Raw genomic sequence first — 13,635 nt, 5'->3', positions numbered from 1 at the left:
AGATAAACCTTATCTGGGCAGACAAAGATTCCATACACAGCTTCTTTGGATGCATTTTCATGTGGTGTTAGTAGGAGTCCCACCTCACTTTGGCTTCCTCCAACATGTTTCTACCCTTGAGGCACATCACTCTACTGAAAGCTTTAAAACATTTTTGATACAGGGGTATATTTACACAGCTTGAGCCTGTATAATGCAGCACTGTTTAAAAAAAAAAAAAAAAAAAAAAAAGTCTGTTATCAAGATCCTTTCTTTCCATGGAAATTTTGAAATGCTAACTATGTGCTGTATTATTCAGATTTATATTTGTGCTGGAAATCAAGGGAAAGGAATGCACACAAATTACAGGCTGTGATGGCAAACTGCATGTATGAAGTCAGCCTAATGCGTGGTGCCCTTGTCTTTCCACCAGGGCTCTTCTCATGCCCTCCGGACAGTCACTAACACCAGCACTTGCAGTGCTTCAGCAAGACCAGATACAAAGCTCAGCGGTAAATGTAGGGCTGTTGTGTCGTCTTTCACTAATTCTGTTTTGTGTTCCTCTGTCTGAGTTAAAGAGCAGGATTGCATTCAGACGCGGAGACCTCCCTGTCTCCGTGCCATGACAAACCCCACGGAATATTTGCATTAGAAGATACTCTGTTCCTTACATATCTTCCTCTCCCCCGGGCAGGGTAAACGGGCTATCAATTATTGTTTTCTTAGCTGTATTACTCCTCATGAGAAAACAAAGACTGTTCCGAAAGAACTAACAAAGTACAACGCAAACATAAGGAGCCAAACCCGAGCAAGCGCCTGCTCCTCAGGAGGAGGAGAGGCCCCCGGGACCCCGTGCTGCTGTCGAGGAGCCCGGGAAGGCCTCAGTGCTGAACAGACCGACCCCCCCTGACCAGAAGTTTTACAAACATGGAGAATGATGCCACAAATGTGTTCATGTCAAATAGAATTAAAATGTCAGTGGCTACCCCAGATCTGCTCGCCAGCACGATTGGAGGCTGAAGTGCTCTGCCTCCTCTTCGCAGTCCTGCTGGTACCAAATCCTAGCATTGCCCTTTACAACCATGATGCTGTCGTCAAACGGAACTGCAGCTTAGGGATCCGTGCAGGGCGGCATTCTGCCAACTTGTGCCTCCAACCCAGAGCGGCACTCGGCCTGCGTACAGCCCTCAGCCTGTCACTCCAGCCCTCCACTTCTTGGGAGGTTCGGCTCCCTCCTCTTTCCAGATCACGCCTGGAACTCCACTGAGTGATGCTTTCTCTCATTTGCTCTCACCCCACGTTTTGAGGGACCACACAAAAATTGATTATAGAAGTAAATAGCCCAATCAGCCTGAGAAAGAGTCATTTCCGCACCGTGGACCACTGGTGGTTTTACAGTCAGGAATGCCGCCCTTTCTGTGATGGAGCTTCCCATGAGACAATGTGCTTGTAGATATCGCCTTGTTCTCTTCTTCTGGTTTCTTGTGGTCACAGTGCTCTCCCTGAATAACACGTGTCACCCCTAGCTCCTCCCGGTGGAGTAGGATTTGGTGTGTAGTCTCTGGAAGCGTGTTCGGCTGATATGTGAAAATGAAGTAGATGAGCACATTTTCTTGCTTCGTTGAGAGATTCCTTTGATGTGGAGTGATTAGACTCATAAAAAAACAGCTAACAACTATCACTTTCATTTACGAAAGATGATTATTTTTTAATATGGAAAGACAGGATTCTGTATCAAATGTCTTCCTGGGGGCCCTCAGCCGTCACAGTCATTCTGATAGTGAAAAACAGAAGTCTGTAATATCTCTGATATATGTCTCAGAGGAACCTATTACAAATCCCTTATCTAGCATACATTTGCATATTGATATAGCAGGATTTATTATGTTTTTATCGGGATTTTTGCATGAGACAATACGTCAAAATGAACACTAAAAGAAAGACCAAAAAAACTCCAAAAACCCAAAAGTCTTAGTTTCATATAAAAATACTGCCCCTATTACTGTGGGATTACTGTATCTTAAATAACACAGGGGCAAGGCACACTTTTCTTCTTTTTCAGTCTGCTTTTCTTTGTGCCGTGAAAGTCCTTTCTCCATAGTGATTTTCACGGTTATGCTGATGGTTATACTCGCATTTCCTTTCTCATGCTCTGGCCTAATCTAACAGGCTTGCAGGCAATGCGGGCACTGCACTCTCGGTCAACATTGCAAGAAGGTGCTTGTGGTAACAGCGTTGGCAGCAGCAGAACTTGAACAGCAGAGCTACTGGTCAAGACGGCTCATGTCCCACGGGAGCCCTCGTAACTGGCCAGCTGCCAAAGAAATGTACTTGAATGGTCCATAACAGCTTTTTAAAGCCTGTTTTCTCTGCAAAGTGATGGGCTAGAGGGCAAAGCACCCGCATTCTCTTAAGCTCTATTTACCGTAGTGCTGTTAACCATGTACGCATAGTCCATCGCACATTCACCGCGCCTGCCCATGAACGTCCTGTAGACAAGTCTCCAAAAAGTCCTGCTTAGAAACACACATGAGCCCTCCGCATGAAGCTGGCTGCACAGTTTAGAGGCTTCCATAACTTGAAGGACTTCAGTGGTGAACTGGCAATTGCAAAGCCTAATGAAAGAAGGTCCACGGGATACGGCTACACCTACCAGGCACAGCACATCTGCAAAGTAGTGTGGGAAGATGTTTCATAGCCTGCCCTGTTGACAGACCATCACAGATCCTCTCAGATTCTCCTGCTCTAGAAATGCTTTTCATATCTCACATATGTTTACCTATAATCTAAATAGCCCAGTCCACTCAAAAATAGCTGAGAACCAGCTAGAAGGTCTGTGTTTGTTCCCCTTGCTGAAATGGGACATATTTGGTGAGAGTCTCTTAAAATAAGACTTCAAATAAGACATGGAAACCTTGTTCTAAGGGTATATTTTTTTAACTGTGTGGAGTCATAAGACATGTTAAGAATAAGGTCTCTTAAGAATACTGAGCCAAGAGATGAGAATAACACCTCCACTTTAATACAACTAGAGCTCTTGGGTTTCACTTGCTGGGCTATCATCTCATTTGTAAGCCAGGAAGAAACAGAAGCTGATATGGAAAGAAGCAGAAGCCGATATAGCTCTCAGTAAAGACAGTGTCAAAAATCCCCATGGGATTGAGAGGAAAGCAATTTTTTCAGGCTGGTTATTCACTTCATGAGATCTTTAGCTGTCAAAATTTATTTCAACAGAGTAAAAAGGATTGCCTCAAAATTTGTGCTGTCATTGCTTCCTTCACAGTAAGGAGCTCTTTGACACTTTGCCAAATATAGGAGGAAAGTGCATCCCTCACCAGGGTTTCTGGCCCGAGTGCAGCAGCAGCAGCCAGCAGCAGCGCCCAAAACCTGTGTGAATGGGCAAAGGGGTGAAATTTGCCCTAAATCAGACATCGCTGATCTGCTCATCCACAGGCAGGTGTAAAGTCAAAGGGGAGAGCTCTGGGGGGAACCAGCCAGTTCAGATGAAGCTGGAGCCTGTGCTCGCTCCAGTGATGCACACGGGCTCTGGAGGCACAATTTCTTGGTGGTGTTCGGGGCACCAGGGAGCTGTAAGGAGCCCTCCTGACACAAGTTGATCTGCGAAGGCTGCCCTGACTCAGGTGGCTGCTGATAGATAACCACCTCCAAACCTTCTCCTGCTGAGTGCCACTGATGGCTTTCAGCCCAAGTGGTGTGGGGCCGAGGAGTTGTACTCCACGTGGAGTGGAGCCCCAGCAGCCTTTTGGTCCCAGGTTACAGCCCAGGGTTAGTACAGCCCAGCTCCACCTAACTATTGCATGAAACCAGCTTCCTTTGAACGTTTGCTCTTTCAAACATGCAATAAAGAGCTCTGTGTGGCTGCGCTGAATTAATATGGGGCAAGTCTCAAGATTCTTAATCAGCTTTCCCTGGCTTTTACTTTGGGAAAACTTCCCACTGAACTTCTGAGTAAGGACATAAGAATTTGTCCAGAGTAACCATTTTCAGCATGAAAGGAACGCTTACTATGTTATTCCCATCTGGCTTTCCTAGAATATCTCATCTGTTATTCCCTTCACACGCCTCTGTGAAAAGGACCCTGTAGGATGAAGTCATCTTGAAGTGCTTTTTTTTTCTTTTGTGCTAAAAATCTGCATATTCTTACTATGGCTACTTTGATCAGAGTAAACACACCTGCACTCCCGGTCCGGGGCATTCCTCCCACACTTTCAATACAGATTCTCTGCTTTGCCATCCTCTCACCCAGAGTGAGGGAATGACCCCTCCACCTCTCTTCCTACCCCAGACAAAAGCCAGACAGCTTAAGATGCTTAAACATTGGCAGATTTATAAGCCTCATCTTTGCTCTGACCTCCACAAGTCTTGCATGCTGATGAGGATGAGGAAGGTGTAAATTCTTACTGTCCACCCTCTCTTTTTTCTTTTTCTTACTCTATTCCCTCCTTCCCCCGGCTCCCTCATTGGTATGTTCATGTGCTTGCATGTTCATCCCTTCTTCTGTTCTCCTGGTTACCAGAGGATCAGGTTGTGTGGACAGCATCCCTGCCTGTACGGAGGCTCTGCCCAATGCTCTGCCACCCCTATCATCTCAGGAGTCTTTGGGCATTCCTGCAGTGCAAATCATGGTGACAATGATTAAAAGGGTGCCCACCCCTTTTCCATTCAGCCAGCAGCTGTTCATGCTGAAATGTTCTCCTCTGTTCCCCTGTTCGGGTCCATAGCCAGGGTTACAGACTTACCGGAGGGCAGACCAGGAAATCCGCGGCCACGGTGTTGGTGACATAACTGAGGGAGCAGATGTTTGACTGCGCAGAGCATAAGCGATGGATAATTAATTAAACACACAAATGCCTTTCTCAGGGTGTAACTCTTTGAGTTATTTAAAATCCAGGAGATGTGAAAGGTGAGCTGCTGACAGAGAAGAAATCCGCAAGATGGCCGAGGAAGCGGGTGCTCCCTAGTCTGAGTGTAAGATGTCTGTGCTGCTTAGCGGCATCCTCCAGCTGGTGAATCTGCGCCGTCACGTCCCTTGGGGACCCTGGGCCAGATGATGGGAGCATGCTAGACAGAGTGCCTTCGGGAATGGGAAAAGGGGAGAGGGGAGATCCAGTGAGCGATCTTGGGCTTGCGCCAAGGACCCCCCTCCCAGAACAGGAGGAAGCGGAGAACAAATAGCTAAAGCAATCACATCTGCACCGAGTTATCAACTGACCACTGCAGACACTGTGTTGGGGGGGAAACAAGAATTTGAATCTGCGGAAGAAAGCCATCTGCATCTACAGAGCAGGGCTGGAGGGCAGAGTGACCGCCCCGTGCAGCGCCTGCCAGCCAGAGGCCAACAAGCCGCAAAGGGAGGCAGAAGAAGCTGGTCAGGCCAGGGCAACGCTGCCTTGGGCGGGGATGTGCTGCCTCTCCAAATGGCTGGGAAGGTCCCCCGAGGCCACCACCCCGCAGCCGTCTGGCTGACACTGCTCTCCCAGCTGTGTGGCACAGTAAAGATATTGGGCACACAGAATACCTGTTTACTGGCACTGCATGCTCACATTTGCAGGCAACGTTCGGGTAACCAGTTCAGAGACAACTACTCATCCTTGTTTTAAAATTAACATTACCTCTCTTTCAGGGGTGGCTAATACCACACGTGACTAATGGATTTATCTGTGCAGAGAATAGCTATGGGTGGCACCAGTGCTGTGTGGGACCAGAACATCTGCTCTCTGTGGAACGAATTGTGAATGGGGTTTTTTAGCTGTGTACACACACCAATCCCCAAGGAAAAGGACACTGTGTTGCTGGTCAAGCCTTCATTATCCATGAGACATGGCAAATGCCAGGAGAAAGTCACTGCCCTCCCCGCGGGCAGGATGCTGATCAAGCGGGGAGAGAAAGGAGATGGGGGAAGCAAAGGCAGGGGGTGAGGATGGAGCCTGAGTGGCTGAAGCATGGAGGCACACCACAGCGCGGGACAAGACCTCAGTGGTCTACCATTTCCCCAGGCACCAGGAGCTGCCAGGGCCTAACACGCTGTACAAGGGATAAATTCATCTGAAGACTGTTTTAATAAGGAAAAATGTAACCTCGGTCCAAACCCAGATTGTGTTCGACCGTGACTAAATAAGGAAACACAGTATTTCATAAATGAGCATCCCGCTGAAGAGGGCAGCTGCATGCACTGGTGCCACCCGACTCCCTTCATCATCCGGACAGCAGGTCCCAGCTGATGTTCCTGGGATATTTTCTGCCTATTTCTGTCACCAGCAGATAATCATACCCCTGCATTAAGATGATACATTTCTTACCAGCTCTTTGCTCCTGTCATATCACACAGGCAATCTATAAGATGGTTTCTTCTGTAATGAAGATGCCAGAAGACGAGTCAACACCAGAGAAGAGGACAGAGAAGATCTTCCGCCAGATGGACACCAACCGTGACGGTAGGCACCCTCCAGCTGCTGGGATGGACACCTCTGCCCCCATGCTGGGTGGCTGGGGTGTCCCGCCCACATGGGGTGACCCATCAAACCCACCACTTCTCCTTCACCCGCCCAGGCAAAGCCACCACCGTCCACAGCCAGTGGGGTGCAGGCGTGCAGGGCTTTGCCTTGTGGGGTTGCTTTCCCAGGGGTTTTCCTTGGGCTTCCCCAGCTTCATTCCACCACGTTTGTCCAGAGGCTTGGCAGGTGTGCTGTGACCCACCATGTGTGCTAAGCAAATGTGTTTCTTTTCTAGGAAAGCTCTCTCTGGAAGAGTTCATCCGAGGCGCCAAGAGCGATCCATCCATAGTCCGTCTCCTGCAGTGTGATCCCAGCAGCGCCGGGCAATTCTGAACCCATTCTTTGGATGAATTATGTATCTGCTTTTTTTTTTTCCTTGCCAAACAACATTCATGGTAGTGTTGCCTCTGTATGGCCAATTATGCCTTCTTTTGTGGCATCTTATAGCTTCTTTTGTTGTGGATTAATTATAAGAATGCTGAATTGCTCTTAACAATTTGTCCAGAGCACGGGCAGTACTGTTTTAAACAGATATTGTGGTGTTATCATTGTTTTAAAGATTTCATTTTGTTTTTTGTTTTAATGTGTCTGTTATGGAAAGTACGCGTTGAGAAGGAGGAAACCAACAACAAAACCCTTGGCAGCAAGACACACTGACAGATTTTTAGATTGCTGCTTTAGTAGCTGAGTATTCACCCGCAGGACCTGAAAGTGTAGTAGAGATTGAACCAAAGGGGTTGTGATGGGTGGGGTAGGATTCACCTGGAACCTCCTCTCCTGTCCGGGAGGCACCAGTTAAGGTCAAAGACAGGATTGGGAAGAAGTACGAAAGTGCAAAATGGGTGCGGGGTGCATCGTCCGCACCCCTGCTCCTATGCCTCATTGTTTCAATGCTGTGAACATTTTCCAGGTTGCGAAGGAGAAGGGAAAAAACAAAGATGGACAGTTTTTCCTAGGTTTACAGTGGTTGATTTCACATGGCTTTATCTGAAAATTCAGCAATTTGCAACCCTGACCCCCAAATCCACAACTGACGATACCTCTTGCCGTTTGGGATCAGCAAAGGCAGACACAGCTAGGGGAAACTGGGTCTTGACAATGAATTTAAGGGAGATACATGTTGAATGTGAAATTTTCAGGTTAGTAGTAAAGCAGTTTCTACTAAGGAGAGTGGGCATTCACGTGAGGGACTCACGGACACGCAGCTCCAGCTGAGGCACATCTGCTGTTCCGAATGCTCTTACATAGTATGAAGTTTTGGGGGTGTTTTTGTCTCTCTCCATGTAGCTAACGGAGTTTCTGAGCCTGCCCTTAGGGGAAGGTTGTCATCAAAACTTGTTTTAAACATAAAATTGTAGCATTTATATTTCATTTATTTTAGTAAAGTTCGAAAAATCTGTACTGAAACGAGGAAATGGTACGCTTTATGGTATATTTATATATATAAAAAATTAAAACAAAAAAAAGATCAGCTTTTGAGAGAAATGTTGAATGTTTATCTTCTCGCCTAGATGCAGGAGTTCTGAAATTTGCTGCTGCAAAACTTTATCCTTTGGTCAAAGTTGCTGTATGCAAAGCCAGTAGACGTTCGTGGGATTTCTTAGGGACTTTACAAGCGCTGCTGCAACAGAAAAGCTTTAGCAACAGGAGGCATTATGCTGACTAAATTGGCATTAATCTGTCATTAGCTAAAGTCTGCTCTGTGATCCCGTTGGAGAGGTACCCATGTAGGCAGTGCACAGCGCTGGGAATTCGTGAGCTCGTTAGAGTAACCTTTGTCTGACAGGCAAGGTTGGCGGTTTGTCAAGTGACCTTGTAGATGCTAATCCCCAGTAGCCTTAATTTAAAATAAACTAAGTAAAATAAGTCTGCTTGGCAAACGATGATTAGCTAAGTACTAATTAGAAGTCATGAAAAAATAGCCGAGTACAAATAATTTTTTTTGTAGAACACTATCTAGCATGTACAGTAACTGAGAGAAAAAATCCTAGACTTAATTTTCCATACCACTTGCTTTGCCAGGTGTGAAGTGCGGAGCATATTAAAATAAAATAAAAATAAATTGAAAATAACATTGCTAATCAGTTGTACTAAAATTATTATGAGTAGCTAATTACACTCAGTAAATCTCTTCAGGCACACACCTTTGTCTCAAATGATTGCAGAAATCCAGTTGATGATATATTCCCATTATATTAACCAAAATACCGAGCAGAGGTGCGGAGGGGAAAGTGAGACAGCAAAAAAGACCCAACCAACAGACACAAAGAGATTTCAATACCTAGTGCTTTTAGCTGTTACAAGCATCACTAGTAAATTTTGCACCAATTCCTCCAGCTGATAGAAATGTTCTGTCTCTATTTCTCCTTAATCTTCATTAGACATCCTGTGCACAAATCTAAACCTTCAAAGGAGAGTCTGTGCCTACCTTCTTCAAGGTAATTTTCTGCTTTACCTGGAGAGGTTCTGGCCCTCTCTCCCATGTCCATCATCTCATGTATATTCAGGTCCACGTTCCCTCTCGGGTGCTTTGAGAGCTGTTTATCAGCAGGACAAGGCTGGCCAGGCTGCTGGGGATGGCAACAGGAAGGTCAGTGGACACGCACTAGTCAACACCCCCTTGGTCAGACAGGAACGAACAGTCCCACTGCCCCAGCCGCCCCCGGGGTGCCCCATCACCACCCCTGGGCGGGCAGGATGAGGTGACACTAGAGGAACCCTGCTGAACCTCTAACCTACCGGCTCAGTGCAGGCACCCGCATCCAAAGCAGCCCAGCCCTACAGGAGCTGGCATTTACTGAAGGTGAACTTGGATACCTTCCCCAGTTCCATCTTCTTTTTAATGTGAAAGCAGTTGCATGTGACAGAAACTTTTAAAACCTTGCCTTCTATTGAAGCGACTGCATTCCATCTCTTTTTAGTTTTATAACATATTTCTGGCCCAGAACCTAATCTCTCAGTTTGTTTTTGCTCGGTAGTTTTAGGGCCAGGCTTGCTTCACGTGTCAATACTGTACCACACGTGTTTGAAAACAGAACTTGCGATGTGACCCCAGGCCAGCGGAGATGTAATTCTTTCCACAGTTCACAAAATCTGGAAGAATAAGAATTAGCCCGCAGCTGCAGAGGAGGTAGCTGGAGATAAGACTATTGTATAAACATTTACAGAGTGAACTAAGGTTATTCTTTTACCTGACTACCACTGACAATTGGTATTGTTTTAAATTATTAACTATCCCTTTCTTTCTCTGCCTCTGCATGTACTTTAGAAGTGATCCATAGCTGGCGTTGTGGTAGGAGCATCTGCAGACCTCAGATCAGCAGGACAGCAGTGGAGTGCTGCGCCTCGGATTGGAATTTTCTGCTTTGCTGCCATTGGCATTTGCAATCCTAATTGCCTTCATAAGCCTTTTGAAGACCAAATGACCTCTCCTGTATAAAATAGCACAGCAAGTTAGACACTTTGAAGTGATCCATTAGCAATATTTCTGTACAGGAAGGATGGCAGACAGCACATACTATGTCACATCACCTCTTAGTTTTGTAGATGCATTCTCCAGTGTTCATTGCGTGTGAAAGAGGTACAACTCACGTGTTGTCCAAATGAATTGAGTGCATCCCGCATGTAGACTGAATCCATGGAAAATGCCAGTCCCATTTATCCAGCATTCCCAGTCAGCTTGCCAAACGCTGGGCCAGAAGAAGTGAAGCGAGGACCATGGCTTGTGCTGTCTGCAGCAGCCTGTCATTGTTTTAGGGTGCTTTGGGAAGGCAAACAGGAACACAACCCTTGTAAAACCAGTGTAATTCTGGGTTTGTGAGCACTTATGGTTTGAGAGGGACTGAAGAAAGATCTATGTTTCAACATTATTTGAAGCCCTGTGAGTTGACAGCAGTGGAAGTTCCTGAGGCACATGGAGCTGTGGTCTTCCTCTTGCTGTGCTCAGGAGCCTGTAGGATTTTTACCTTATTGTTGGGGCATTTTGCCCTTTGTTTTTCTCTATTTTAAAGCATGACCTCCACATTTTCTAGACACTGCTGCTTAAAACAGTAAGCCAGAAGTATGTAACTTCCGTGGCTGGATGAGGTCTATGTGCAGAAGTATTGCACACTGGCACAAGAAGGGTTCACACATGACCAAGTCCCCACAGTTTAATAGCTCGCCCCGGGGGCTGAGCCCCTGGACTTCCCAGCATGTGCTCTCTTCACCGATGGCAAACGTGCAATAATGCGGCTTAGTTTAATTTTCTTTCACTGCAGACCAGGCTAAGTCGCATTTGCTGTGTGCTAGAAGCACACACATGGGCAGAAACCTCAGCACAGCTGACTCATGGAAACTTGTTGAACTGTGGTAACTTGACGTTGAGCCCTAATCCGCAGCCTAAGCCGAGCGAGAACATGGCCGTGGCCATACGTCTCTCGGTACATGTGAACCAGGGAACACGGTGACAACTGGCAGGTCCCTGGGGACACGTGGCGGTGGGGAGGGAATCCCTTGCCTCAGAACGAGTGCCCTGAGCTCAGCTGTCTCCCTTGTTTTAAAACCCTCTCTTTTGTGTTTTTTTTTAGCAACACTGGTGAAGAAGCAACATGATAGCAATATAGCACGGTCAGGATAAAGGAGGCAACCTTCAAAAGAGTTTCCTTTTGAAGCCTAGCGTACGAGCGCCAAGCGAAACAAGCGGAGGGGAGGGCTGGCCCAGACCTCCCCCGAACACCCGCTACACCAGCACCTCCTCTTGTCTTTCTCACGGTGCTCCCTCACTTCCCTGTGGTCAGATGGTCCTTGGGCTCAGGAATTAGGTGTCAGGCAACTGGTGCGAGACCAGTGGAGAAGAATATTTTACCTGCCCTTTGCATAAGCGTTCGGATGCACTCTCTGCTCTGTGTCTTTCTGAGCGGGATCTCACGTAGGAGCCCTAAAGTGAGGGGAAGGTGTTTTCCTTGGTATCGCGGGCAGAACTTGTGCTTAGAAATACAGAGAAACTTGGCAAGCATCAGACAGCCGAGCAACGCTGGGAGCTGCATGCGGAGGTTTCCATTGACTGTGCAGTAGACAGATAAGATACAAGGCAGCGATATGTCAGACTCGTGGTGCGATGTGCTCTGAGATAGGGCTAGACCAGAAACGGCACCTTCGAGCTGAGCAGCTCTGCCTGCTGCGCACTCAGTCTGAGGCGCTGGCAAAATACACTTTTAAATACCTTTAGCATGAATATGCAGCTGCAGAAGTAGAATAACTCTGCTCTTTCTTATATATAAGTAGCAGAGCCGTTCGCTATGCCCTGGTTAGAAGCCGAACAAACAGTTCCCAGGAAGAACATGTGGCATTCTTCAGTGTAACTAAGGGCAAAACGTTGCCTGCGGGAGCGTTCTTCCTGGTCGTGGTACACAAGAAGGGAAAGCTCCACCCGGCTCTCAAAGCCCGGGTGCCATCCTGCAGCCTGGGGAAGGTGAGAAGAACAGCTACGTTTTAAGCACCCAGTGGGAAAAAGCAGCAGGGTTTGTAAATTGTCATTATCACGGCAGTGACACTAGAAATTGGGACCATCACTGAGGGGCTGCAGAAGCCAGTTAGGTGCCTCTGGCGTTTGGAGCAGTAGAACGATCGGTCAGATGCAAAGTCAATTTCCTTGTCCCTTGCAGAAACCATCCCTGTCTACCATGGGTGTCTCAGCTAGTAGCACCCCTTATTCCAGCCTGCTTCCAAATCTTCCGTACTGAGTTGTTTTGGGGAGGGGATTTTCACAGGATAAGATATAAAGCTTTTCAGATATAGTCTCCATATCTTCACAAGTATGGACAGCTGGGAAGGCCAGATGTGAGGGCTTCTTGCAATGTACAGATTTGATTTCCCCATTACTCCCACAGGTCATAAGTGTTATTTTAATATGCATAGTTGGGATTAAGCTATCACGTGTAAAATGCTGACTAATGCACAATAAACGAGGCAAAAAAGAGCTTGAGTTGTAGTGAACAATGTGAAAAGACTAGAGAAATGAAAAACTGTACGAGACATCCCTGCCTTTAGTGCAGGGTCTGAACTCCCCCTTAACCACAGTCAGCACAGAATAGCTCCTCTGCGACAGCCCGGTCTGGGGGCTGCTTCGTCCCCACGTCACCGTGTGCCGAGGCTAGGGACTCTGGGTCCTGCCACAGAGGTGGTCATCTGAGCTTCTTGAGCCTGCTAAGTGCTTCCAAGATGCCGAAGCACACGATGGCCACCCTCTCCGTTGTGTTCTCTTGCTGTGCAGCTGAGAAGTGTCTTAGATCTTCCCTTCTTGCTCTGATCTTATACCAAAGATGTTCTCACCTTCCCAAGCGCTCAGGGTGTCCAGCTCTCCAAGGCTTTGCACCCACCTCTTGGTTGCCATCCCTTCCCTCTCTGTAAATGAGTAACAAACACCAGCCCTTGACATCTGGAGGAGCCAGGCTTAATGCACGTAGATGGAACATCTTCTGATTTGGTTCCCACCCTTTGGTCCTCCTGTGCGTACCTTGCCAACCACACTATTTATTTCCCATTGTTAAGTAATGGTAGTATTAAACATTTCAAGAACATGTTGAACCTCTGGAACAATGTGGTTTTCATTATCATGTGTGTGTTTGTTGATGCACTGCAGACTGAACCTGACCAGTGCTTGCTCTCCGCTCCCATGGTTTATTCCTTGGAGAGCTTGCTTCTTCCAGGCAGGAGCACTATCTTCCTATGCATCACCATCCAGCCTGCAGTGCCCTGATGCTGCCTGGAGCACCCAGATGCTGTCAACCAAGAGATAATTTTGGTGCAGTAATGTCAGGCGGAAACTCTTCCTGCCATCTGTCAGAAACACGTGTCAAGGGTGTGACCTCTGGTTTTGTCCTCCCTGGGGGTAGGGTGTTCAGCGGTATTCAGAGTCGGCCTCACGTTCCCCCACCAAACAGGATGATAGTGATTAGTAAACCCACCTGAGAAAATCCTCTTAAATTCTAAGCTTCATTTGCGCTGTCAATTGGCTGCAGTCAGAGGGGAGACTAATGGGTCCGACACGGTTGTTTGGGGGAGAACTCTCAGTTCCTTGCCACCACCACTTTTTTATTTCCTGCCATTACCTTATTCCCATTTCCAGGGCAACCAAATAGTTTTTATTCGCAACTGTGAG

General features: G+C 47.1%; 1 protein-coding gene across 1 annotated transcript in view; it reads left to right on the top strand.

Moving 5' to 3' along the window:
- Positions 1-13,635, top strand: part of NCALD (neurocalcin delta) — a 57,684-nt gene extending 44,049 nt beyond the window's left edge. Inside the window, exons 3-4 of the mRNA XM_074577544.1 lie at positions 6,329-6,434; positions 6,730-13,635. Of these exons, the coding sequence (XP_074433645.1) occupies positions 6,329-6,434; positions 6,730-6,827 (204 nt within the window). The 3' untranslated portion in view covers positions 6,828-13,635. The remainder of the gene's footprint in view (positions 1-6,328; positions 6,435-6,729) is intronic.

Source organism: Larus michahellis, chromosome 2 (genome assembly GCF_964199755.1).
Source record: "Larus michahellis chromosome 2, bLarMic1.1, whole genome shotgun sequence".
NCBI classification, from domain to species: Eukaryota; Metazoa; Chordata; class Aves; order Charadriiformes; family Laridae; genus Larus; species Larus michahellis.
Note: the sequence above shows the minus strand (reverse complement) of the source record. Positions and strands in the feature narration are given on the sequence as shown.